Raw genomic sequence first — 27,777 nt, 5'->3', positions numbered from 1 at the left:
GTGCGAAGCCGGGGCGCGTAGCTAGTATAATATACAGTGCATTACAACACGCAGAAACGGACCCTGGACGCTAGTAGGGTTTCGAACGTCGGCTCAGGATGTCGTAATTTCGATCCCCGCTTGAATTGGACTAGGGATCGATCAGAGGGGAATAATACTGATATAAAAAGTTGGTAAAATGTCATCATATAACATTTATATTAAAAGTATTAGAAAACTCATAACATTTTTAGAACTCGCATTCGTATTCTATATTGAAACTTATATAAATAGAAAAACGCTGAAAATAAAAAATAACACAGACGTCACATATAAATACATATACAATACTGACGGCGTACCTTCTAGGCGCCATAAATGGAAATCCATTGAATTTAGATACCCCTTTCTATTCAGAACCCAAAATGTTAGCGAATATTTGTAAATTGTTCAATACAAAAGCCTTAGGAAGGTCGTATCGAACGAATGTCAAAATTTCTTATGGTTATTAAATTTAACGCCTCAAATTTAATAACTTTTGAGTTTTATTAATTTCAGAGTTTACGAGTTCCATTATTTCGTTATTATTTAACAAAATAATGATCGTTACTTATTTGAGGGTTAAAAAAATTAGGGTTGTTTTTATGGGGATACTCTCGTATGTATTATATATTAGATATTAGCTGCGCCCGCGACTTCGTGTAAAATGAGGATACTTCCTTATAACCTTTCATATCCCCTTTCAACCCCTTGCAACCCTTTTTTTGCATTAAAAAGTAGCCTATGTCCTTTGTCAGAGTCTAGACTATCTGTGTTCCAAATTTCATTTAAATCGGTTCAGTGGTTTCGGCGTGAACGCGAGACAGACAGATAGACAGAGTTACTTTCGCATTTATAATATTAGTAAGGATGATGTTATCGTAAAGTTACTTTGAAATAAACGTCTGCTATAACTTTAATTTGTTGACCGACTTATTTGTACGACATTCAAATTTCTAATTACAACTTCGTATATGCAAACACAGTGTATAGCGACCACAGCCTCCACTAGATAAAGCCCACATATTTTAAATGTCAATAAATGCTGGTAATTTTTAGGGAGTCAGGGCAATATATACGGTCAGTTACTACTGAAGGTAGATAACAAAAATGGTAAAACGGTGAATTAATGATATTATAAAACAAAAATGATAATCTCAACGCAAATATATTATATATGAACATATAAATTTCATCTTTGCGTCGTTATAATTAAAAATAATGTTCAATCAACACCCAATATATCATTATTTTTTATAGGTTTATCCTTAATTATGAATGGCTAATTAAATTAGCAAAGCGTCAAAACAAATTAAACTTAAATGAGGAATATAATTAAATCCCGGGCCAGAAGTGAAAAGTTGTGGGTTTAATGAGGTCATTGGAGTGGATCCCGGGCCGAGGTGACGGCTCCGTTTGATATTCTTCCCAAATTAATAATCGTGAGTATAACAATTTAATACAAGTTTGTCGGCCTCCGCCTCTGTTAACTGTATATTTGAAATTAGTGGCCCGACCGGCCAGGCCCGATTCGATCACATGCTTATAACTTTGTAAGGTTTGTATATACCGGCCATCCATAAACGTCCCACTAATATTACTGATTTTAACATCTCCCTCCCCTTCTGATGTCAAAACTGGTGACATTTTCATAGTTAATATTTCATATTTTAATACTAAAGTTTAACCGTAATGACACAAAATTTTGTTCTAGGAGGGCGGGAAGTGGTCTCATTTTACATGATTTTTTAACACAAACTTTCTATTTCACTCCTCCAAACCCTTGTTTCACAATGTACTTATTAGAACTCAAATCCTTAACTTGCCACATAATTTATAGAATAGAATAGAATAGAATAGAATAGAATGACTATAAGTCCAATCTACGGCCTATGTATTTGATAGTGTAATAATGTGTTAAGTTTTTTATTACATATAAAAAGTAATCTTTTCAAAGTATATCATATACATATATATACGAAGAAATACATACTGCTAAATGAAGCACGTATAAATGAACAAATAGAAGTAATAAAACTTCGTTGACATGGCTACGTGCTACGCCCGTAGACGTCTACGAGTATAGGCTAGCCGCCTACACGTAGCAAATTCGTAGATTCGTAGCCGTAGCAAAGTGTTTATAACGAAATACCTTTAGTTTTTGATCTAATTAATTACTAGTATTACTAGTCCGCCCATACTTTACATGGCCGTACAGTGATGTGACGTAAATTGTATCAAAATTCAAATAAGTAAGCATAGAAATAGAATGACAGCCGAAAAACTGCAATTTGGCTTTAAATGGCGATCTTCACTCACGAGTATACACTAGTGCTTAATAAAAATATTTCTAATCTATATATTAATACTTGAAGCAAGTTAAGACCTTAATAATGTTAAAACTTATAATTTTAATTAATTATCATCTGATTTTGACCACTGGGCGACACTATTCCTATTAATTTGCTCTAATACTACACAGAATTGTTATTACCTATACTAGTTCCATACACAATTCGACTGGAGATTATCGAACGATCTAAATTACTCTTATCTCAGCTTCTGTATTCTGGGGACATGGCGCGATAAACCATGAGGTTACGAACCCTTGTTGTGCTCCACGTAGTACCATACCCGTCAATCCTTAATAACACCCGAGCAGACTTGAAACAGATAATTCGTAAGTGTATGGTGTAAGATATGAGCGGTAGCGTCGTTACAAGTTATAAGAGTTACTTTTTGTTGCGCTTCTGGGAGGAGCTTGGCTGGCGACTTTAATAGTCTCGACTCTATACGCACAACCGCCTTAAGAAGAGGCTAATGGCTGAAAATAGAGTACATATTACATTACAAGGGTTTCTTTTTATGCAACTGATATGACAAACAAGCTGACGGTCTATCTAATAGTAATAGTCACGTATAGCGGGGTATTATCAGTAATATGGACTGTTGACCCTATTGGTAGCAATGTACCAATTCAGGTTGACATCACAAGTTTATATATTTATATCTATATATGTATGTCTATTTATTCGTTTAATAATTATAGTGTCTTGTACGTTTGTGCGCCTTTTCTGTGTACATTAGTCCTATATTCCAGGTTGTCAGTAAGAAATTGCTTATAGCGATAAGACCGCCTTTTGTTATTATTTTTCTACTTACTGTATTTATTCTATGTGTAGAATAAAGAGTTTATTATTATTATTATCATCAATACGGAGGACGTGAGGACGGGCCATGCCCGGTCTCACGTTACCTTATTTTGCGCAATGATTTTATTATTTACTAGCTGTACCCGCGGTTTTACCCGCGTGAAATTTACAGCCTATATGTTATTCTAATGTACAAGCTATGTTACTGTAAAGTATAATAAAAATCCGTTCAGTAGTTTTTGCGTAATAGAGTAACAAATATCGATCCATACTCACAAACTTGTATATAATATTAATAAGATTATTATTAAAATGGCTCTTATATATTAAGGCACACGTCATGCAGTTTACATATTGCGGACATGACCCAGGGCTAATAGGCGAGTAATTTGTTGTCCCAGCATTGTACCTAACCAATACCGATACCTTGTTATCGGTATTCATTGACCTCTCAGCTTACCTCCTAGTTACAGCATTCTATGTAGAGAAATTTCAAACACCGGAGCGAGATGGGATAATCTCTTCAAATTATAGTTCATACGCAAAATGAACTAACACATGAATAACGGCTTATATACAGTTATAATATTAATAAGTGCATTATTTGATGTCAAGATTAAGATAATGTTTATGATGGAAAGAATAATTTCTTATTTGTGGACTTTGTTCTTGCTGACGTTGTAAGTATTATATATCAAAAGTCTCCAAGGGAAAAATGATATTTTTATTAAAAATATTATGTAAAACTTTATAAGTAATATATTGTTTTTAATAGCTTCCTTTTATTATATTTCCCATTAGTAATAAACAAATTTGTATTCCTTCATATCACATCTTTTTAATGTCCTCAGACAAGGGTTTCTATAATCTCATAAATTATTTATCATTCTAAATCACATAAAAAAAAATACGAAACATTTTGCATTCGACAAGTTTAAAAATAAATCTGTTCAAACATTTAACACTATATATGTAAATAAAGTCGGAACATTAGAAAATCAAATAAAGAAAAATAAACATACACCCTCTTTAAAAGTCCGCAGTAGTAACCGCGGTGCAGAAAAATGTCCAATGTCAATATTTCCACAGAAGATGAGGTACTATCGGACCGAAGGGCCCTAGCTGCGAGAGTGCTTTACAATTTGCATATTCAAACCCCTCGAAACGGGGTGTTCGTGGTGTTGGTGAATTTTATTCAGTCGAGTGACGTCGCGGGAGCGAGATTTACACAAGATTTTTCCTTAACCGTGACGAGAAAATGAAACTACACATTGTTAAGGACGAATGTTGTGGCAGTGCGGCACCTACTCGAAAAATCTTTCCACCTCAATCTATGTCTACGTCTACGTTTTCACCATTCATGATATCTGTCATATACAAATATGTAGTACTGGGATTAAGACAGACTTATGTAACACTATCACTCACGGTCGTGCAAATTAAATAATAGACAGGACTAATAGGATTCTATTTTCCAGAGAAGAACGAACTATTTCAGATTTTAAGCAACATGGTCTGTAAATATGTTCCGGTTGAATATTGATTGAAATTCCGGACATGGAGGCATAAGATATTCATCCGAAATAGCAACGTACGAGAGCTGTAACAGGCATCACTATCAATATCTGAGATGATATTTATGTATGTATATTGCCACTTATCACTAGGTAAGTGGCGAGATTATTTGCCATTACTTACTTAAAAAAATGACACTGGACTTTCGACTTCTTCTTTATCAATTCGAATGCTACTTTCAATCAAATCTCTCCAGGCATCTCTACTCCTTTCTACTTCCGACGTATCCACATTGTAATAAGTTCAAAGTATCATCAAAATATGTATACAAATATCCAAACGATTAAATGTAAAAATATATCCATACCTATTTACGCCTTGTGTATAAAAATAATCGTTTTGTTACAAAAAGGCACCTTTAGGGGATGAACGCCCTTCTCTGATCAATACGTCGTGCACACGTGAAAAATCGGTATATTTCATGTTTTATTTTTTATGTCGTACCCTTCCATCACTCTATCAATCATGATTTATCAGCGTACACATAATAAATTTATAAAAGAGGTCTGTTGGTTCATTGAATACATTTGCCGAAGGATTTTGCTGTAAATGCAATGTAACGGTTGAATTAATATAAACATCTTTATTGCCGAATCTACATAAGGTTGAGTTGTTACAATAAATTATTTCGAGGACGTCCTTCTCCAAATAATGTTGTAGTCACTGTTTTTAACGTAAAAATACATAAATGTGCAGGAAGGTACGTGTATATTAATTTATTACTGTTAAACACACTGTCGGAACCAAAATTGATATCTAACGTTAAGGTTGAAAAGATATTTAAATACAATTTAATATCCCCCAATAATACTGAATTCTAGAACGATTATATCTCCGTTAATTATTAATTTAGCAAATTCCTGTTGGCACAGTGTCAGTTTACCTATGTCTTATTCGCCCCCTTCGCAAGGCTCGGTTGACCTATATAAGTGTACAATAGTACAAGTGTAGAAACGGGCTCTATTTCAATTCTCGTTTATTTATGATTGCTTAGAAAAAGAATACAGAACGTTTAAGAACTAATGTTTCTAGCTGTGTTTTTTTTTTAATAATTGGAATGGTAAACTAGATGACGACCGTTAGCGAACACTTGTATTGTCATCAAATTAAAAAAAAATCTTATAACTTTAAGATAAGAGTTTTTATTCAAAAGCCAATACTTACTCTGTACACTGTGTTACGGTTAACATTACAGAATAAGAGGCAACGCCTTCCGAAATTGCAACGCACCAGTGGTCCCATCACCTTCACATTATCTATGTCTGTGGTGCTCTTCATGGAGATAGGTCACCATTCACCATAAGCAGAGCCGTCAGCTTATTTGGCATTCAAATAAAAAGTAGACATAAAAATATAAAAGAATGAGTCTAAGCTTTGAATTATCCGACAGTTTATGGCCTTCATTTTTAAATTCAGATTCACCTTATGATTCTGCTAATGGAATCTTATTGATTAAAATCCCTTGAGGATCCCAACTGCGAACCAAGATCCGGACTCTTAATACACCTTTCTTCGGTACTACCGAAGAAGGGTACAATGAAATTTAATAATATTGTAGCATAGATTAAATTGAAAATAATAAAGTGTAGATCAATTAATTCAATCCAATCCCCTGGTCGGCTGACCTAGATTAGTATACGACACTAAACACGCGAGAACTAGTCTCGTAGAAAAGACGACACATACAATTCCAATCTAGATTGTGTTCTAGATTATAGAGATTTCATAGCACGCTATCTGACTCAGTGTCGGAAATATCTTTTAATTATTTTTGGACCACACTTCATTGACAGCATTCTAGAATAAAAAAAAAATACATGTAACACAGTATTCTATACAGTACATATATAAGTTGATTTTATTGGCAGTTAATTTCAAGAAAATAAAGCTAAACTGTACTTTAAAACAAAAAAAATATATAAATTAAATAGTCTTAATAGACTTATATAAAAGACAATAAACAAAATATAAGAATATAAAAATATTATGAAAAGTTGAAATGAAAATACAATATTCATACCCAGATAACAACTTATTTCAATATCTGAAACTTCCGCTTATTTAACGGTAATGTGAAAGAGAAAGCAAAGATGGGGGCGCCCACCAGGTGTGTGGGGTATCGGTTCGTATCGTAAAAATTCAGCGCACGTTCATTCCCGTCGCGAAGAGAGATTGGCTCGTAAAGACAAGACGTGGCCGCCCCGCTAATTATAATCCGTTAATTGTGAAAAATCACGACCCCGCCTGCCTCGTCTCTAAATCCATTTGACTCGGTGTTTCAGATTGTCTTTTTCTTACTGGTTATGTCTCCTAATTACAGACTTTGATTATAATGTCTTTTAAAAAACTTTACAAGTATGGATGGATGCTTTTTACTATTTCATGCAAAAATTACTGAACGGATTTTGATAAAACTTTACAGTAATATAGCTTGAACATCAGAATAACATTTAGGCTATAAATTTCAGCACAGCACAGCTAGTATGTATATATTTAACGTATTTATTTAAAAATATTTTTTTACACAAACTAATATAATTTCTATGTTGCAGTCCTACTCAAATTATTGTACTTTTATAACCCTCTATAATGAAACTAGTATCCCCTTATCTGGTTTCGCACCGGTGGCCATCACTTTTTTGTATATTAAAACAACATAACTTATCAGTTTGGAAAAATCTACCTTTCAAGCTTTGAAAGAACCTCACAAACCCACACTGTTTCTTAAGTATTAGATGTATAGAGTCATTATTTTTTATTATGAATATCAAAACTTACGAGAAGATGGAGTTACAAATTACTACGTTATTACGTATTTTTATTTTGTGATCTAGTTATATCGTTTATGCAGTCGTAACTTTATGTTACGTAACGTTAATTAGAAGTATAATAAAATCCTCGAAATATTGTAAATAGAGATGAAAATTAACAAAATATTTGAGATTGCAATTTCTTAGAAAGCAATTCAAGATTTCAATGTGCAAATATTTCACATTCTTCTGGAAGTATTATTAAGTGCACTATAAAAATACCAGTCGAACAAAGCCATTGGCAATGGCTAGGCTGAAACGAATTAAAAATTCCGATTGCGTTCCACATCCCTCCACCCTGGCGACGCGTCGAACATCACTCAATACCCGGACGAATACCCGGACGGCTGGTTAACGAACGGCGCACTATATCCGGAATACTAAACTTCTAGAGATTAACCCTAACCAGCGTGGGGCTTCACATGGATTAAATTGGAGAGTTCGGTGTGCATCAAAGATATGTTTTGACAGGTATCTGGGACGCTTATCAAACACGCTATGAATGGAATGACTTTGTGATCCTTTGGCACGTATAATATTTCATAACAGAGAGTTGAATGAATTCACCAAATCCGAATGTTACTACATATAATAAAAATTTAATTAATCTCTGTCTGTGTCGGTTTGTAATATTGAAATAACTGTTTTTACTACATGCATATGAATTATAAATACGGTGCATACAACAAAATAACATTTTTACAATTTTTGTCGGTCTGTTTGTTCCGGCTAGTGTCCGTAATGGCTGGACCGATTTTGACGGAACTTTTTTTGGATGTAATAAGGAGTAACTTGGGCTACTTTTATTTTAGAAAAATATTGTTAAATTTCACGCGGACGAAGTCGCGGGAACAGCTAGTTAAAGATAAAGATATATACCTATTTATTATAAGTTTATTAACTAATTATAAAAATTATTTTGTGTTACTTCATATAACATAGAACAATAATTGTTAGAAATAGGGTCTGTTTTATTGTGCTAATCTTAGAAACGTCCAAACATATGTGAGTGTTGTTTTCACTACTGTTTCAGTATTTTAATACTGAAATAAGTTTTACTTAAAATTATGTCTATAATTCAATTAAATTTATAAAAAAAGTTAATCGAAGACCTGATAACATATGATATATGATAATTTGACGGCGTCAGCTTTAAATACACTTGACGAAAAACTTAAAAACTCCATACAATTCTAAAAGGTTTCGCATTTATAATATCAGTAATAAGTAGCAAGTAATGTCTATATGTATTTAAAAGCAATAATTTCGCAACCTATCAACCTACAACTTAAAATTTATCACAACATCGTACATACTTATGTAAAATATCTACCTATAGATGTCATATTGGTCGCAAACACTAGTCGTTTGTCACAAATAATGTCGTATCTGAAAAGTGTGCACAATGGCAGAAAACCACTTTGGTCGCCAAACAAATGTGAGAACAGGGTAAAACACGAACCGACACGGCTGATATACATTTTACTAAGAGGAATATGGGGGTAAATGGCCGTATAGCTTTTAGTCATAGTGAATAACCATTACCTACTGCTGTGTTACTATCCACTGTGTATTCTTGCCGTAACTATTTTCCGTACTAACTAAATTAACCGCACATGTTTTGTTGGCTTTTGACATTTGTAATTGTTTTATTAAGTTAGCAGTTATTTTACGGAAGTGCATTTCACTCGGCTCTGAATATCTGTGGTTTCACATTTACTGGGCGGATATACACAAACCACTTGCAAAACACAACATTTAAAATGAGTAATAATAATAACCTACTAATGTTATAAAGTCGAAAGTTTATGAGTATATACATAGATGGAAGGATGATTATTTGTTACTCTTTCAACCAAAAACTACTGAACGGATTCTTATGAAACTATACCATATACATTGGAATAACATAGGCTATAAATTTCATTCGTTGAAATCGCGGGCACAAATAGTCTGGTATAACATTTATTTAAAAAGTACCAAAAATTTCAGCTTCATTCAGTTTAAAATTCCTAATGTGACGATACATACAAAAAAGTTTAATTCATTATTATTATTAATGTTTATTTAAATACACATTATAACACGATTACTTAAATAGAAAACAAAGTGAGTCGACTAAGCTATACTAGTTACTGAGTCTCTCCAGCCCGTTGTTTCTCGTAATCACGAGAACTAGTGTAACCTATTTACTAGTAAATTATTCGTGTTAAGACCCGACAAACTATATTAATACTGTTTATATACTAAATACGAAACTTTAACAATATAAATTATATTTCTTAAGAGTCTGGTGTTTCAGGCGTCTATAGGCTACGGTAACCGTTTACCATCAGATGGGCCGTAGGCTCGTTTATCACCACCGTAGTATAAAAAAAAGTTATATATCTAATAAAAAGTCGTACTATGACTGAACCCACGAACGAATTATAAAGTAATTGCGTATGTCTAAGATAAATTTGGATACCTCGATGATATATTACATTTAGTAAATAAAATATTGCAACTATATTTTTAATTTTGTTTACAAATTAATCCATAATAAATCCATTTCGAACAGTTTAATTTGAGAGCAAGAAAGAAGAGTATTATTTTCTATACAATGATAATATTTATATTGTTTTTCCATATATATTATAAAATACAAACAGCAAAAGTGAAGAAATCTATTCAATTGCCGCTTTAACCGAACAACGGGTACATTTCCTCGTTCCCGTCTAATTTTATCACCGAACGTAGTTTGCTTGAAACGGAACGTAATTATCGGAAATCGCCGGAGATGCAATCGGAGGGTTCGTGGAATGGAACGTTCCAATATTTTAACTTAGTACAGACATAGATACTAATCTATCTTGAATCGATATCGTTCCATAGCAACAAGTTTATATTTGCAAGAACATCGAAAAATGTACTTTCACGCCCACGTCGTGATAAATTGAACTTCAAAAAGGAGGCGGATTTAATTTCGACTAACCTTTTGAGTATGTTATAAAACATCTTAGCTATTTCTAATATTGAATAGATGTTTAACTAAGTGCAAAGTTTTCTTTATTTTATGACCATTTTAATTTCTTATAAATTTATTTTGTAACAGTGTATAATTAAGAAATTATGAAAGTGTATCATTATAAATTACATATATGTGGTAAATATTAGTGTATACAGTTAATACAGTGTACTGCATCTAAAGTAGGATAGATTATAAAAAAAGGTACAATACATACATAATAATCTAAGATCAAAACAATTTTCGGTAATTAAATTATACTTTTTAAAGTGAACCTTATGACTGTTACAATAAGCATAATTTGACTACAGCGTCGTTGTCGCAAAATCACAAATTACGTGGCGATAACTGCTTATGTTAATTAAACACATAAAGATCGCCTTACGAATGACCGCGGGCACGCTATGGGTCTGAGTAATTGTGGGTTTTTTTACAACCCATGTTGTTGGGGTAATTTTTTAATTTCGATCGCATCATAAATGTCAGGGTGACATATTTAAAGCCGGGGAAGGGTTTAGCTTGAGAGTTTTTTACTCAGCAGTTAAAAAAGCGTGTTTTTACCGATTAATGTACTTTGCGTGCACAAATAAGTAAACACTTCAGTACTTTGTCATATTGACATTTTTAAATAATTTTATAGTACTTTAGTGTAATGTTATTGTGACAAGGTACTACAATGTTCCACTTATACATAGTTAAAACACATGACTCTATTTCATTTCTTTAATGTATGAATCACTATTTCTGGGAAAATATGGATGACTAATTCAGTGGACGACGAATAGACTGAAACAAACAATTCTAACAAACGGTGATATAAAATTTACGAAAACTAGAAACGCGACAGAATAGCTGAATAAAGATTATTTTTACAGACGAACAACAATGAAATTGGCTGTTACAGCGAGGCAATTCAATTTGAATAGTACATATAATCCTATAAAGCATTCATTGTGAGTCGGAGCGAAACACAAAAGATATCCCTGTGGCTTGGTTCGTTGACTTTCTAGTTTGCTGCACTTTAAATAACACGAATGGATAAGGCCATCTCCTTACGAAACCTTTAAATATTCGACGAGAATATCGACATTCTAATTTTAAATTCAAATGCAATTTGTCATGCGAAAGAACAGTGAATGTATAGAAATATTGTCAAGTTATTTTAAAACATATTAATTAAACATTAAGAGTCTGATTCGGTGTTTGTGTTTCAACTGGTTAGGTACCAAATAAAATATTCTAAGGTAAAAATATTACTGTACCTAGTCAATAAAACATTGGGCTCCCTAAAATATTATTGAGCGTAGGCTCACCCGTTATACTTGTGAACGGGTACTGCTGTTAGGGACTGGTCTGCTCTGATGAATATACCTGATTTATTTACTCAAGTAAATATTAATTTATTTATATCAACTTTGCTTTGTGGCAATATGTATTAACACAGAAAATTCCTAAAAATACAATTCTGAACAACATTTATTTAAAGAGCAACACGCAAGTTTCTTGATTGTTCTTCTAGTAATGAGTCTGCATTCCGAATGATTGGTAGAATAAACAATATGACTAGACAAAAGCGCTTACATTAAGTTTATTTGAATAAAGATTATTTTTATTTCAATTACATTGCATGTCTCGTCGACATGGATACCTCTGTCTCGCCTATTTTAGCCGCCAAGCAGGATGTCTTGAAATGTTTATTTCGGTTGACGGGGGAGATATGGCAGTGACATTGCAGTGTACACATGACACCTTAATACTCCGGAATAGTAACACTTAGATGGAGATATGTACACAGACATGACAACCTAGGAATAGTAATACTTGGGCGATACACATGACGATGTCAAGTCTGTCATGTAGATATGGCATACAAATATTAACATACAAATGTATTACAATAAAATCCCTGTTTAATAAACACAGTTGTAGTAGCAGTAACTATAAGCGAAACGTAGGCTAGAACGGAATTGAATGAATGAAAACGACGAGAATGCTTCGTGAATGTAATTATGCATCCCATTCACCTGACGAACGACAAATGACCTGACCTATTTACAGGCAACCATTCATTCCACGCACAAATTGTACGTAGATATAAAAACAACGTTTTAAAATAAACACAGTTTTTCTAAAGAGAGTCGTCGCTTATTAAATGACACAAAAACAATTTTGTGTATTAATTTATATTTATGATTTTCGGGGATGGAAACACCGTTAAGAAACTGTAGTATCCATTCCTTCTGCTACATTTAAAATATAGTCAAATGTAAAATCATTCTGTTTTAGTAAAAATATACCACAATAATTATGATTGATTTGATTTGTTTTAATATATTTGATTCATTATAATCATTACATAGTATAAAACAAAGTTGCTGTCCTGTTTGTCCGTCCCTATGTAAGCTTAAATCTTGAAAACTACGCAACGGATTTGGAAGAGGTTTTATTTAATAGATATAATGATCCAAGAGGAAGGTTTATATATATATATATAATACATATACACCCGTGCGAAGCCGGGGCGAGTAGCTAGTAATTTATATTAATTAAAAACAAACACGGCATAACATACCGAAAACCGCAACTATTATAAAGGTTGACAATATAATAATGATTCGCTTGTAGCAAATATGATTAAAACAATTACATTAGTTCCATAAAAACAGAGTTAAATTTTGACACGGGAATCAATTTCTATGAATAAAAAAGAATAAATATCAGACGCTAAATATCATCGGACGTCTGCTATAATACATGCAAAAGTTGCGTCTAAATAGGGACCACCATTCGGCAGGTCGAAAAGCAGAATGAATTTCCCCATTCGCGTAATTGAAACACATCAACCTGATTAAAGTGATTAAACTCTACGCGAGACTATAAAAGCGATGCCGAAACTGTTGCCTATGACGTATGTACTCGTGTTAGTACGGAGAAATAATCTCGGATACGGGAAATTAGAGATCAAAGGCTGTACTAGCGTACCCAAATTCTAATCTGACATCTATTCTTTTGACTTAACACAATGAGATAAGCTTACATTATACGCGTTTATAAATCAACCACCATAAAACTAAGGAAATGGATGCGACAGTGTCAAAAACCTGAAGCGTTTTTTTTATTACGAAACTCCAGAATCACTGCAGCAGACTTGAGAAATTATTTCACTGCTTGAAAGGTACAATATTACGAACTGACATAAAAATGTGTTAATGTATACATATATTATATATATTATCTTTCCTCAAATTCTCTTGATTATAAACAACACTAGTTCACTAGTTAAAATATATATATACATACATAAACATTTACATCTGTTCAATCGCGATAGGTGAGCGCTTATAGAGTAGGCTTGCATCACTAACTCATCAGCACTCCGCCAAATCCATGTACGTGATTTCCAAAAGTATAGGGGTAAAATTAAATATATATATATTACATATATCTGCCCTCAAGCTATCTTCATTATAAACAACACCAGTTACTATCTTATATATACATACATATACATATACAACTGGTCGACCGGGGCAGTTGAGCGGTTATAGAGAAGACCTGACTCATTGACTCATCAAGTCAAATCCCTGTAACGCAATTTCGAAAAGTTTAGGGATAAAATTAAATATAAATATATTATATACATATATATCTGTCCTCAAGCTATCTTCATTATAAATAACACCAGTTCACTAGTTACTATCTTATATATACATACATATACATATATAACTGGTCGACCGGGGCAGTTGAGCGGTTATAGAGAAGACCTGACTCATTGACTCATCAAGTCAAATCCCTGTAACACAATTTCGAAAAGTATAGGGATAAAATCGAGGTACAAAGTTTGAACAATAATAATAATAACCCTAGACATTTCAGTACGATACAGTCTCAATGTAAGCAGAGCTTGTGTTATGGGTATTAGATAACTGATAGTAATAGTTAAATACATTTTTTAATATAGATCTTATATACATACACATAAAGAACACTCAGACCGATACAAACAGTGATACTCATGAATACTATACTACTACTGATATACTCACCATTATTTATTAAGATAGAGCCTTTCAGTCTCTTATATAAGTTATATTTATCACTGCCTCATTATCACTACCATCCAGTTCGACTTTCGACTTCGACAGATACTTCAGTTGAAAAGAACTGGCAAGAGACTTAACAGGGAATTTTTTTTTGTAATTATTTTTTTGTCACTTTCAAACAACGCACATATATATTTGTGCGTCATGTGAGAAATCGAAACCGCGACCAACGTGTGGTAAACCACTACATTACCGAGGTAGTCTATATATGGGAAACAAACATTAAGTAGACATTTCGAATTAATACTTCGTAGGATTACTCTTAATAACAAAAAAAGTATTTGCATTTAATAATTTTTGGTAGATCTTCTTTGGAGCGTGATTGGGCCCGTCGCCCCTAAAGAGTTGATCTTCTACTACTACGTATCTATGAGTTGGCAGTGGAAGTATTAAAGCGAGTGGAGCTGAGGATAAAAGTTCGTATTTTACATAACTGAGACTCGTGTAGAAAATGAATGAAGATGCACGAAGATATAAAATACATAATGTTTTAGAAATAAAAGTCAAAGTATTACAGATGTGTATATCTAATGGTTATTCCATTAATTTTATTTTTTCTTTAAAATATTCACACATACATTCAAAATATCACATCGAAATGAATTCCTAGAAGAGAAAATATAAATTGATTCATAATAAATAAGATATCATGAATTGAATGGTTTGATCAATGTATTGAGGTAACAATGAAAATATTAAATTGAGTATTATTTATTTTTCCTGTAAGGGCGTTAACGGTACGGGAAAAATTGGTGAAAAGGAGATTTATCTATTTTAATAAACAGCTAATAAATAACACATACAGAGTGATCCGTAAGTAGAATAATACTGTATAATACAGTGTATATTTCTAGAATTATTTGGTTGGAGAAAATATTTTTCTATTTATAATTAAATGAAAAACATAATATTTGACTTAAAATTCCCTTCATTTAATGCTTTATCTATTACGTTTTTCTGAATAAGTAGAAATACGATATTAGGAAATCAAATTGTTTCCATGAATCTCGGGCACATTACGAACGCACGTTAACTGAAATTTACTGAAAACCGTCTGAAGTAGGTCGGGAGAGCTACAAATACATTAACGAAATAAAATGGCCAACTTTTGTAATTAATGTAATACAATACTCGGGAAGTCGAGCATTAATGACCAACTTTGATGGAGATACGACGACACTGTATCGTGATGAGATTGTGAAACCAAGTTTTGTGAAATGGAAATATACGTAAGAACTCTGGTCATATGTAGGGACATACATAGGGATGTATCATAATATAATCTATTTATAGTATGACATTCATATTCATGATTAATTTTATTTATTATATGTATTCAAAATTATAATATTTACGTATAACAAAATCGTGAATTCGTGACGAGATGAAAACTGTCTATTTATGAGTTAATATTTCACGTAAGAAAATGGTCGGAGGAATTACGATACAATTTCTAAAGATTATTATGAAAAATACGTTTTTAATTAATAAATGAATAATAATATAATTAATTTCATGAACATTTTTATACAACATACCAACAACATACATACCTAACATTTTATCAATTACTTTATTAATAACGTGTATACTTCATTTATTGTTGCCGTTTGATCATTAATAAATAGCCATCTACAAATACTATTTATTAAATAAATTATGTATGTAAAGAAAGATATATTAATTGGCAACCTATACATGATTATATAGGCACTGCTCATGATAACAGATGCAAAAATAATAGTTAGTAGATATTCCATCCTGTGGTTATCTCATTTATATACATAAAGGGTGGATGAGATTTGTTTCACACTGTAATTAGAACCGTGGAAGAGAACTAGTAGTGAGGAGATAGATACTATCATGTGGGCTTACCATAAATCCGTATCCGTATCCGTAAATATCACAGAAAAATACACTACATAATATATTAACTACACATACCTGTAGCATACGCCGGTTCAAGGTCATCTTCATCATCCGTCTGATGTCTACTCGACGCGTGAGAATGTGAGTGATGAGCCACTCCCACGTGCACAGGCTGTATAGGCTGTTCGTAGTGTTTATGATGGTCCACATACACGCGATGGTGGTGCGGACACGGCGTCGGCGGCAGATAATCCGCTAACGTACCACCTCTAGTCAATGTCGAACCCGCACTTAATGTTCCGCCTCCCGAGCACGAGGCTAACGCACTGCGCACTGACCCTAGATCGAGGGATGGCCGCCTGGACAGCTCCCCGTAGCTCTCGCCGAACAACGCGCTCGCGGGCACGGCGTGCCGCACTTCGTGGTGATGGGAATGACCCCCGTTGGACGACGAGTGTGGAGACGCCGAGTGGTCGCGACTGTCGCGCGACGTGGACGCCGTGTGGAGGATGCTCTCGTCGTGAGTCTCCAGTACTTCCCTCGCGGTCGGTGGATTAGGGTGCACGTGCACCGCGGAGGTGCCCGCCCGTCGCGGGCTGCGACCGCGGTCCGGCATCACCGACGACGCCGACCAGTACCCCCACGCCATGTTCGATCAGTCTTTATTACACTATCAAAATTCACGGGCTATTAGCCATAAACGAGAAGGAAGACAGTTGATCCTGTGGAGGTATTGCTATTAGCCTACTAGGAATTAACGAACCATCTGATGGACGGTAAACTAAACAATGGATGTCAGAATACCCAGTGCCTCTCACAGCTTATCTAGTTGCCACTTTAGAAAACGAGTTGTCATACTTCTTGTGACAAATGCTACACTAGCTACTTTCCTTTAAACCAAACTAACTACACCGACATAATTGCATTACTTCAGCGACTCAAATAAAATTCAACCACTAAACTCAGATTCCTATCGATTCAGAGCTTCAGAAGTTCCAAGTTGACACACAATGAGTCTGGGTTTAGTGTCGGGCCGGGTAATCCGAGCGTGTGGCCGGCAAGGTTGCATGACACCGAGCCGGCCGGGTCTCGGGGTGTGGGGAGGTGACAATTGTGTAAACGAACCTAATCTCCTTTGACGTCGACGCCGCGGGCAGGCGGAGACAAAGCTTCGTGACCGCACGCTCACGTGATACGTGCTAAAATGTTTTGATAACGTGTTTTGAGGGCTCCTGACATATATTGCAACTAAAGACTTGAATTTGAGTAGCTTGTAAAATTGTATCTAGTTTTTTATAGTCGTCGTATATTTTTATGGCAAGTAAAATCCAAACCGCCCTATTAATACTTGGTAAATTATGGTTTCAATTAAGAAATAACAGATCATTGTCAATCGCCTGGTTTAAGTGTGAATATAAGCTTTCTTACTTCGCTTTTAAACCTTAACTTTTTGTAAATTATACACATTACTTAAACGAGATATTTACCATGATATATTGTTAAAGAGTTCTCAATATTTCGACGCTTACAAACGTCCTGGTCACGGTTCTACTGGAATTGGCGGAAAATGTAAACAACTATAAACAGCAGACAAATCTGTCTACTGCTTTCTTAATCTTTTCTACGTACTCTGTCACCATTACTATTGTAATGCACTTGATCAATATTGTGTTACAACTGTGAACAATCCTTAACAAAGTTTAAAATAGTGTTTTTGTAAATTAATACTAATTACTTAAGCACGATACAGATAATTAGTAAATCACGGCATCTTACCACTTAATAGTTTGCCCGCGATCTAGGCGGTTGTAACACTGCCGACATATCAAGAACTCAATAAAAATAAAACGTGGTTAGATCTCGTGATTTACTATTTATGCGTATTATTATAAATAATCAAATTTAAAGCAGTATATACCAATACTCATAATCTCAGAACAAACTTAAAATAAATTACTTTGTATAATAAAAAAAATCATGACATGTTGTTTACAGGCGCACTTGCCTAGAGTGTTTCTATATGCATATTAATCCTAACTACCTTAGACACTTACATAAGCATAACTTACAAGTGTAAATATATGCAGAAAATATACCTCTCTATTAGTTTTAATATACATTTGGATACTTTCAATATTTCAGTCCCCAACTCTGATCGCAATATTTTATAGTGTTGGGGCGTAAATCTGGTGCCGAGGGGATGGAGGAGGGTAATTCGCTATCTGTTTATATCGTGACCAGTGAATTTCATTTCATATCTCATTGCGTCGATAGGATCGGGTGCGATGACGATGCTTTCTACTAATTCGGGTTGATTCAACTCGAGGTTATTTCAGTACCCACTAAATGAGATGGAAACGCCGCTGATATATAACGGTAAACAAGGGAGGGCCCCACGCGTGCTGCCTGTCGAAATGGACCGAAATTGTTTGCAATTGCCATTTGAGAAATGCGAACCCGTTAAAACTTCACGACTTCTAGTTATTGGTATTGAAACATTTCAATAACCCGCTGAAAAGAATGAAAACTTTACGGAATACTTCCTTAATGGATATTTTCAATTCGAACATATTTTATTATAATGAAACATTGAAAATATTATTGGATTTCATGCACATTGATAAAGCAAAGGTTTTACTTTACTAAAACATTTTTGTTACTATAGCAACATATATTAACGATTATTTTTTCAATACAGTCAACTGTTTCTACCATATTTATACAGTATATAATATGGCAATATTAAATTGAAATATAATAACAATAAGACATTCAAATTGTAAATATCTAAATTAGATGTTTATTAATAATAAAAAAAAATTAGATATTGAAAATCTCAGCTACTTAAAGCTTTAGATCTAGATTACACAAAATACAAGTACAAAATCTTACAATAAATTCGGTAGGCATTATCAAATCATAAACACCTTGTTTCATTATAATTATAGCGCGGCTAAGTAACAAGCTATTGCCTATTTTAGTGGTTCAAGTTCATATATAATTTAGTAATCGTGTTCAAGTATTTAGGGGATCAAACCACCAAGCCCCATATGTACGGCACCTTAAAATAGAACCTACTCGTATGTTAGCCGCGGACTGAAGACACGAAGGTCATTTACGGAACTTTTTATGTAAGTATACATAAATATACATAAATAACAGAAAGGAAAATGAATGCGAGTATTTTCTGTTCCATGAAGATGAACTTATCATAAGGACGAGTGAAGACTATGTTTCGATGAAGAAAGTAATTTATTTGAATTTGGAAGGATTCAAAGGAAAAGGGACGTACGACTGGACTATGTGAAGGATAACATTTCTAAGTAAATTAAACAACAAGCAAGCTGACGGTCCGTTTAATGTTAAGTGGTGACCGTCGACTATATACATGAAGATGATCATGGGTGTCGTACTACTGTGTATGTCCCATCGCACCACTCATACTTTGGAATACCGGAGAATCAAGATAACATGCCTCCGTATCTTGAATTTCACTGCATTATCTCACACATACACAAACGCAGACGACGTCGTACAAAGTTTACATCGTTAAAATATATATGTAATTAGGCAGGTGTTCTATATATAAAAAGAATCAGTGGTAGAAGAGACATAGTTTATCGACCCAAAATGATGGAAAAAGACAAGATAATGATGAGAGACATTTTGTCTCTACAGTAACCATACCATCAATAGTGAAAAAAATAATTGTAAATACAGAAAACAGATGGTTGGGAAGAATCGATAATAATCACACCAAAACCATTACTTGTCTAGCAGAGTAAATTTGGGAATGTATTATTAAACTCAGTCGGGCAAACTATGACATACAGCTTGATCTGTATGTATGGTTACTTTGAAGATAGATCTTTATTACTTCCAAGTGCGGCAAGTCGCCGGTACAGTTAGGAAATATATCATGTTTACGATATTGTTAAGTTACTCAGTCTACACGATGTAAAAGTTTGAAAAGTAATCAATCTTCTAACAACAAAACTGCAGCTGCCTGTATCGTGAGTTGCCGTCGGATTCTTAATACAAAGTGGTATTCTATTTTATACTACGTCCATATGGTGTAACATTCTAAATATATATGTATTTCACTATTTAGAGCTTACATGCACTTTAAATTTTAACAAACTATTAGCAAACAAATGATGAGGAAAGTTATATTATCGGAGTGATATGTTATTTTTATATATACTGAATTCAAAAAGACATAACATAACAAATATTCAATAACCATGATACGAACCACTAACATGTGTGGTGTGACACAAGTCATTATTAATCATATTGTATATCAGTATCACTACCAATATAAAATGCCAACCGTGGCCTATACATGAACGCAAACATCATCAAGGACTTCATGTTATCATATCACACAATAATATTATTTGATTATTATTATTACGTGACGCCAATAGAATCTCATGCGTAACCTTTCCGAAATGTCATGCCGCCGTAACCCGTAATTTAACTGCCGTATCACCCTTCATTACTACATATATTCTGTTCATTTACCTTTTTAATACTATAGGAAACACAACGTTATATGCTATATTAGCAACACAAAAAATGTAAAAATAACGCTAGCCATCAAAACGGGTAATAACGCGTTTCAAAGTAACTTATTTCGTTACGCAGCCTCTTTGAAAGCTCAAAGTGTTGTTGATGCGAAGCTCCTTACAAGCTATTCAAACGTTTTTCTATAAAACGAACGTATATAAGGAAATATTAATCTTGAAGAGGAAGAGAGTAGGTATACTTTTAAAGATACTAAAATTATTACTTCTAAATAGAGTAATCATAAATTTGGAGCTCTTGGATACTATTGGCCCGCCCAGGTGTCGCTCGGGTGCTCATAACATCGTGAGTTTTGTATATATTCATAAAATATATAGCCTCTGTCATATATCATGCCATAATATACCTTTGAGATAGTGAAGAGATTTGAGTGGGGCAGTGGGTCTAGAGTGTACTCGTATATTACTTATATTAAAATCCGTTTAATTTTTTGTAATATTATTATCAACTATCAGATGTAGTAAATATGCATTAAATCATATATATTTATATATATATATATAATAAAATCTCATTTCTCAACATGATTTCCAGTAATAAATAAATAAAATAATACATATGTACAATCAGATGAGGGAGACGTTTTTGTTTTCTTTTAAGTTTTAGAATTGTCTCACTCGATGACCCTCTTTTATTAACCGACTTCAAAAAAGGAGGATGTTCTTAATTCGCCTGTATGTTTTTGGTCCTTTTCTAGATGTCGTTATTGAGATGGCTCTGAGAATTTATATATATACATATATACAATATTTTTTATATATAGAATTACAAAATGTGAAATAAATGTGAGATTTCTGTAATTTAATTTACTACCCTAATACTTAGTACACCCTATGGGTAAGCTTGTTCACAAGTTACATGACATTGGTAGTTACATAACGGATGCTCACGAAGAAAATGACACTGTAAATAATGTATATAATTATAATTTCATTTAAATAGATTACATAATATAATGGTATTAAATTTTCGTAACAAATTAACAAACGTCTGTGTGAACGTTTAATATGTACTAGGTACGTACTTAGTAACGGGAGATGGTAGGGCTGATGTATAATATTATTCAAGGAGGTTATACAATAGAGTTTGGAGACGACACCTACGGACTGATAAATACGTACGTTTTCATTGTACCCATTTAGGAAATTTACACCCGCGTAAGTGAATATTCATAATAATATAAAATTAAAAAGATAATAGCAATATACAGTACAACTTTTAAACGACTTCCAAAGGAACTAACTATCATACACAAACGCAACACAGAAAAAAAATTCAAAAGACTTTAGAAAAATTCATCATCAATTATTCGGTCAAAAATATTAAATTAAACCTGACTATATCTTTGGACAGCAGAAAAAACACTAAAATCTAAAAAAATATATTTTCCCTAAGTTAAACTTTGAAATATAAAGTTTATTTGAATTCTATAACGTAATAGTGAATATTTAATCATCAAATATTTTTAAGCAATTAAGAAATATATTTGTTTCTTCCTTAAAGGACAAGATTATATTAATAAATGTAATGTTATTAAAATAGCAATAGGGGGTCAGTTGGGCAACGCAAGTTGTAAAAAAAGAGAAATGCGTCAAGAGAGTTATTGGATGGATCAATTTCCAAAGGAATTTACACACGAGGAAGATCATGGGCAATCATAGTTAGTATCTTATCTGGAAAGACGTTTAGGGTCATTTCGTCCGCGGAGAATTAATTGCGTTACGGGTTAATCTATCCACATCGATCCCACAAGTCGGCGTACATCATCCGAAGTATTTTGAACTATCTGAGCCATCCTGAGCCTTTTATGGTCGGAGTAATCTTGGCCTTTGTCTTGGGTTTCCGTCTATACAAGTCGTTTGAAGAGGGTTACTATTTATCGTTTACATTCGTTCGTTTAAGGAATGATTGAAGTAAGGGTAAGCTGATTACGGAGTGATTGGTTTCTCTTGAAAACTAATGTTAATATGTCAATTTGTAACATTAATTTAAAAATTCTTCCAAAGAGGACTAGAATTTTGATTATATTGGAAAATCTCGTAGAAATTATATTAGTATTAGTATAACTTTAGAATTATTCGAAACAATGGAATGAGATAATTTCCAGTCACTCTGTCCGATATATAGGTATATACACTTTTGTAATTTCTGTGCAGACACAACCAATAAATTATCAAAATTTATTGTAATTAATAACATTAACATTCCGTCCATCCGGAATGCAGCTAAAAAGAATGGACAAGAAACTTGCCTCTTTAAAGAAATGCTGTACAACTTTATTAAGACTTACTTTTTTAAGATTTTGTTTGAATACAAACTACCGAGTGCTAAGAATTTATAAGAGAACAAGAAAAATTCGAAAAATCTTATCCTATATATATAAATATAAAATTTTATTATGACAAAGTAGGAATAGTAGATTAAGATTCATTTTATGGGGTCTTAAACGTTATCTACAAGACATTTATGGGTTATTATTGTATGGTATATTTTAATGGATACCAAGGGTAATACAGACAGAGGATGCACGAGGTCATGGCTTTATGTCTATGTAAATAAAACTCATTATTGCAAGACTATAAAACCAAGACCTGCGAAACGGAAGGTCGAGGTCTTGCGACAAATATCTAGTAGGCTCGGCTGAATGTTCACCCGAATGAGATAGCCCCGAGGTTAGTTATTAACAACCCTCAAAACGCCTAAAAAGGATATATATATTGTTGCATAAAGAGCACACCAGTTCTTATTTCTAAATATGACGTTAGAAGCCCTCATTAAATAAAAAGTAATGCACTTAATGGACTGCAGACTCGCACTGTTATGTTAAATAGACAAAATCTTTATGTGGTAACATTAATAAATTATCAAGAATACACAAAATAAGAAAAAATAAACTGTTGGCAATACAGCGCTCGATAAAAGGAGAATAAAAACAATGAAATATCTAGAGGAGTGTCCCTTATTACTAACTATAATTTCTAGAAAGATATGTAATCTAAAATAATTTCAGCGCTGAAAGTTCCGTGACTATAACTCATATTGTATAAGCGACTCACTTCCTTATAAACCGGCCTAGTTAACAACACTGACGGTCATTTTCATGGTAACTCATTAACAAAATTAGTTTCCATTGAATTATTTACGATTAAGTATTATTAAACGATATAAATTGCCCATATTGAGTGTTATGGCCTAGTGGTTCACAATTCCGATGGCGACCTTAAAGATCAGGAGTTTCAACCTAGCGGAAATAAAAAAAATTGTAATGTAAATGTTGAGAATTAACGAAACATTAAGCAGTAGGTTGCCTCCCTCGTTGTATAAGAAATACAGGGCGGCCTGTTTGAATCACAGTATTTAGTCGTAGCTATTATTTCTATCCATCTCATTAGATAGCAAATAAGGTATCTTACATGAAATCACGGTGTTCATTATGGGACCTTGACCTCAAAAGACCCAAGAGTGTTATTACACTATCATGTATGTATGCATATCTACATCAATCTATCAATTTATTAAACTACTAACGCACTTTCAATATCCGTAAAAAGGTTTACAATTTATCTTGTATATTATAGTAGTAATCAATCACTTTTCATTTCTACACTGTATTCATGATTCCCATACACAAATATGATAGTATATTAACACCCAACAACAGAACAAAAACCTTTTCATTATAAAACTTTCGAAGTAGAAACATTAAGGAGAGAGACTACAGTGGAAGTAACATAGTCATCATCCAATAGCCTACCAAAAAACGGGGAGACTACTGAGATCTATGGTATCTATTCTGTATGTTTCACGATATAGTCTCCAAAATGGAGCAGATTTTAATATTTTGAGGGGTTCTAGCAATCTTGTTAAAATACTAGATCAAAAAATTTGTTCCTTCCATTAATTTAATTCGTCATCCGACGGCGGTGCCTTCGTGAATTCAGGTAAATCCTATGCGTTAATATTACAGTCAAATATATCTATTTTTAGTAAAAAAGTAGCCAACATTTCATCTATTAACTATATATTATAATATCAACTGGATTGCGAAATTTAATAAAAAATATGAACATAGTCCTATTGAAAACTTGTTCTCTTTCGAAGGCGGTTTAATACTTGTAAAAATACATCTAATGGTCGAGCGGATAGAGTTTATTCGTAATTTACCGGAAAATTCTCATTCTTAACTGTCAAGCGTCATTAATTAGGGGAAGAAGTCATTAGAGGCGATTAAAAAAAAAGTTAAGCGCCTGCTCGGAATATAAATACAAAGAAAATGCGAAAGCTTCGAAATAATTTTGTGAAAATACTAGTTCCGTTTGTTGATGAGCAATAACCATTTAGCAATATATGGTAACTATATAATCTCTCACATTAATCTAAAAGCATGGAAGTCAGTTAAAGCATTCATGAGAACATCTCAGAAGACAACTCACGCAATGAAAATAACTAATTTAGTAATAATAATACAACAATTGCGAAAAACTTCCTGTGAAACCATCACGGTGTAAATTTTCGATAGTAAAAATGATCATCAACAGTTTTTGCGAATATATTGTAAAATATATAATATCAAATACTTAAGTAAAACCTCCCTAGCTCTTTCTAATAATAAAAACTTGTAAATTATATGCTTACTATCATTTCAAATTATCTATAAGCATTACTTCTCTTTCTATTAAACATGTTAAACATTCTGGGCATTTTGACATAACTATGATATTTGTTACATTATATACTACGGTGACTAAAACACTACTAGGCTTTGATCGTTTTTCCAGCATTTATATATATAAATAAAGTGTCCTATGTATTACTTCAGGATATGCTCTTTTTTTATACCAAATATCATCAATATCAGAACACCACATTAAACGTCAATTAGCATCAAAAATGCAAATATACAAACATGTTTACTAATTGACTGCATTAAGCAGACCTTCAAAATTATTCTAAAGGTTATGAAGCCACAAAAGGTTTCAAGTCAAAATAAGTAAATAATGATTTAGTGACAAACAAACGGTGTAGTAGATATGCTAGTGTAAGAGCACACTGCAGCTTTATAAACAAACAAGCCACTGCTGTACAAGTTTTGTTGCGACCCGCGGTTTTAAGGTCAACCAGCACTTGCGTACTACAGGGTTAAAAGACCGCGGGCGCGGCCCGGATTACCCCATTAAAAAAGAAAGCCACTTCTAACCTTGCTTACATTAGAGATTCGATACACTATTTACTTTAGCCGCGGTACAAATACACACATGGTGTTCAGGTCGCATCGGCACGCCGTGGCAATGATAAACATGACGTGATCGATATTGAGCTACGTTTGTTTTTCTTGCGTGTCAAAGGAGAAGAGGTTCGTTTTCGCCGAGTTTTCGCTTTCGTGAATCCCGACTTACGCAACGGGTTGGGCACGTGGACGCGTACGCCGGCGACCGGACGACACTCGGCGGTTACTGGTTAGCAACGTCCAGAGTGTTGTTATAGGGTATAATATCACTTTCTATATACGGGGGTCGTCGAGAAGGCAGCGGGCGAGTCGCCGCCGGGTCGAGCGCCCGCGAGTGCGTAGTGCGGCGGGCAACGCGGCCGGAGCGGGACTGGGCCGGCGGCGGCCGCGCTTGCGCGCACCACCGTCTCCTCCCCCGATTGATGTAATATTTATCTTGGATTAAGAACTAGATAAGGAGCCGTGGTGAGACACGCTCGAGATCGCATGCCATTCCTGAACCGCCATTTACTTTAGTCCTGATTATTATAGACACTTTTATATATGAGGGATGAAATAGTAAAGTATGAGGTACTGCTTTTTTATATGGTAAGTCTGAAGGTTTTAAGTTGGTTTATGAATAATAGCTGAAAAATTTGGTAGGTTTCTAAAGATTGGCTCATTGAATTAGCGTTTGGTGGAGGCTCGCTCGGATCAATCGTGTGCGGTCGGGTGCGGGCTTACGCTCTCGTGCCGTTCCGGCGCGCGTCGGCCAGATTCGCGGTGTGACGTCACCGCGGGACGCAAGCGCGGCGACAGGTGGGCGCAATGCGCCGCACCTATCATATGATTATGACGTTTCCTATTGGATTTGGTGCGGGGCTGTTCGAGTGGAAATTGGTTGCGGTAAGTTTGCACTACGATCACAGTGCGCCGTGTGCAATTGATTGCTTCAGAATTATGCGACACCTTTGGCAATCGGTAAACTGAAAAAAGTTTGTAAACACTTTTGTTACTTACGAAAAAATATTTACAATAATTTTATGGATTCATTATATTTTGCATTTAGTACGTAGTCTCTGTGTGGAGCAATACTATGAGAAATTAAAAATTTTATAAAATTGATACCCGTTTAAAGTTATTGATGGATAAACAACATGTTTATAATTGTAACAAAAAACATTATAAGGTTGGCCCTTATAAAGTTTTAAACGTTATAACAATTCACAGTAATTAGTAAATAAAAATTATCATCGAACAGTTTAATTTGTATGCAAAACAGAGAATATATACCATATATAAAGGATGAATTCGCAAGTTATTACTAGTACCCTCGTCCACTAGGATTTTTTTTTATTGAAATGAATTAAATTTCTAAATTAAAAGTAGTATGTTAAGCTGCTTAAGTTACTTTTAATTAAAAAAAAAATACTACTGTTACGGC

At 33.8% G+C, this 27,777-nt stretch overlaps 1 protein-coding gene across 4 annotated transcripts in view; it reads right to left on the bottom strand.

The window, feature by feature from the left end:
- Positions 1–27,777, bottom strand: part of LOC131851365 (atypical protein kinase C) — a 239,487-nt gene that overhangs the window by 126,618 nt on the left and 85,092 nt on the right. The window contains exon 1 of one of the 4 annotated variants that reach the window (XM_059201856.1): positions 16,613–17,231. The exons of the other annotated variants lie outside the window; for them this stretch is intronic. Within the exon in view, the coding sequence (XP_059057839.1) occupies positions 16,613–17,186 (574 nt within the window). The 5' untranslated portion in view covers positions 17,187–17,231. Of the gene's footprint in view, positions 1–16,612; positions 17,232–27,777 lie in introns of those variants that run through there. 4 annotated transcript variants of the gene reach the window in all.

This window comes from Achroia grisella, unplaced genomic scaffold (assembly GCF_030625045.1).
Source record: "Achroia grisella isolate CSIRO2021 unplaced genomic scaffold, CSIRO_AGI_Agris_v1 utg782, whole genome shotgun sequence".
NCBI lineage: Eukaryota > Metazoa > Arthropoda > Insecta > Lepidoptera > Pyralidae > Achroia > Achroia grisella.
Note: the sequence above shows the minus strand (reverse complement) of the source record. Positions and strands in the feature narration are given on the sequence as shown.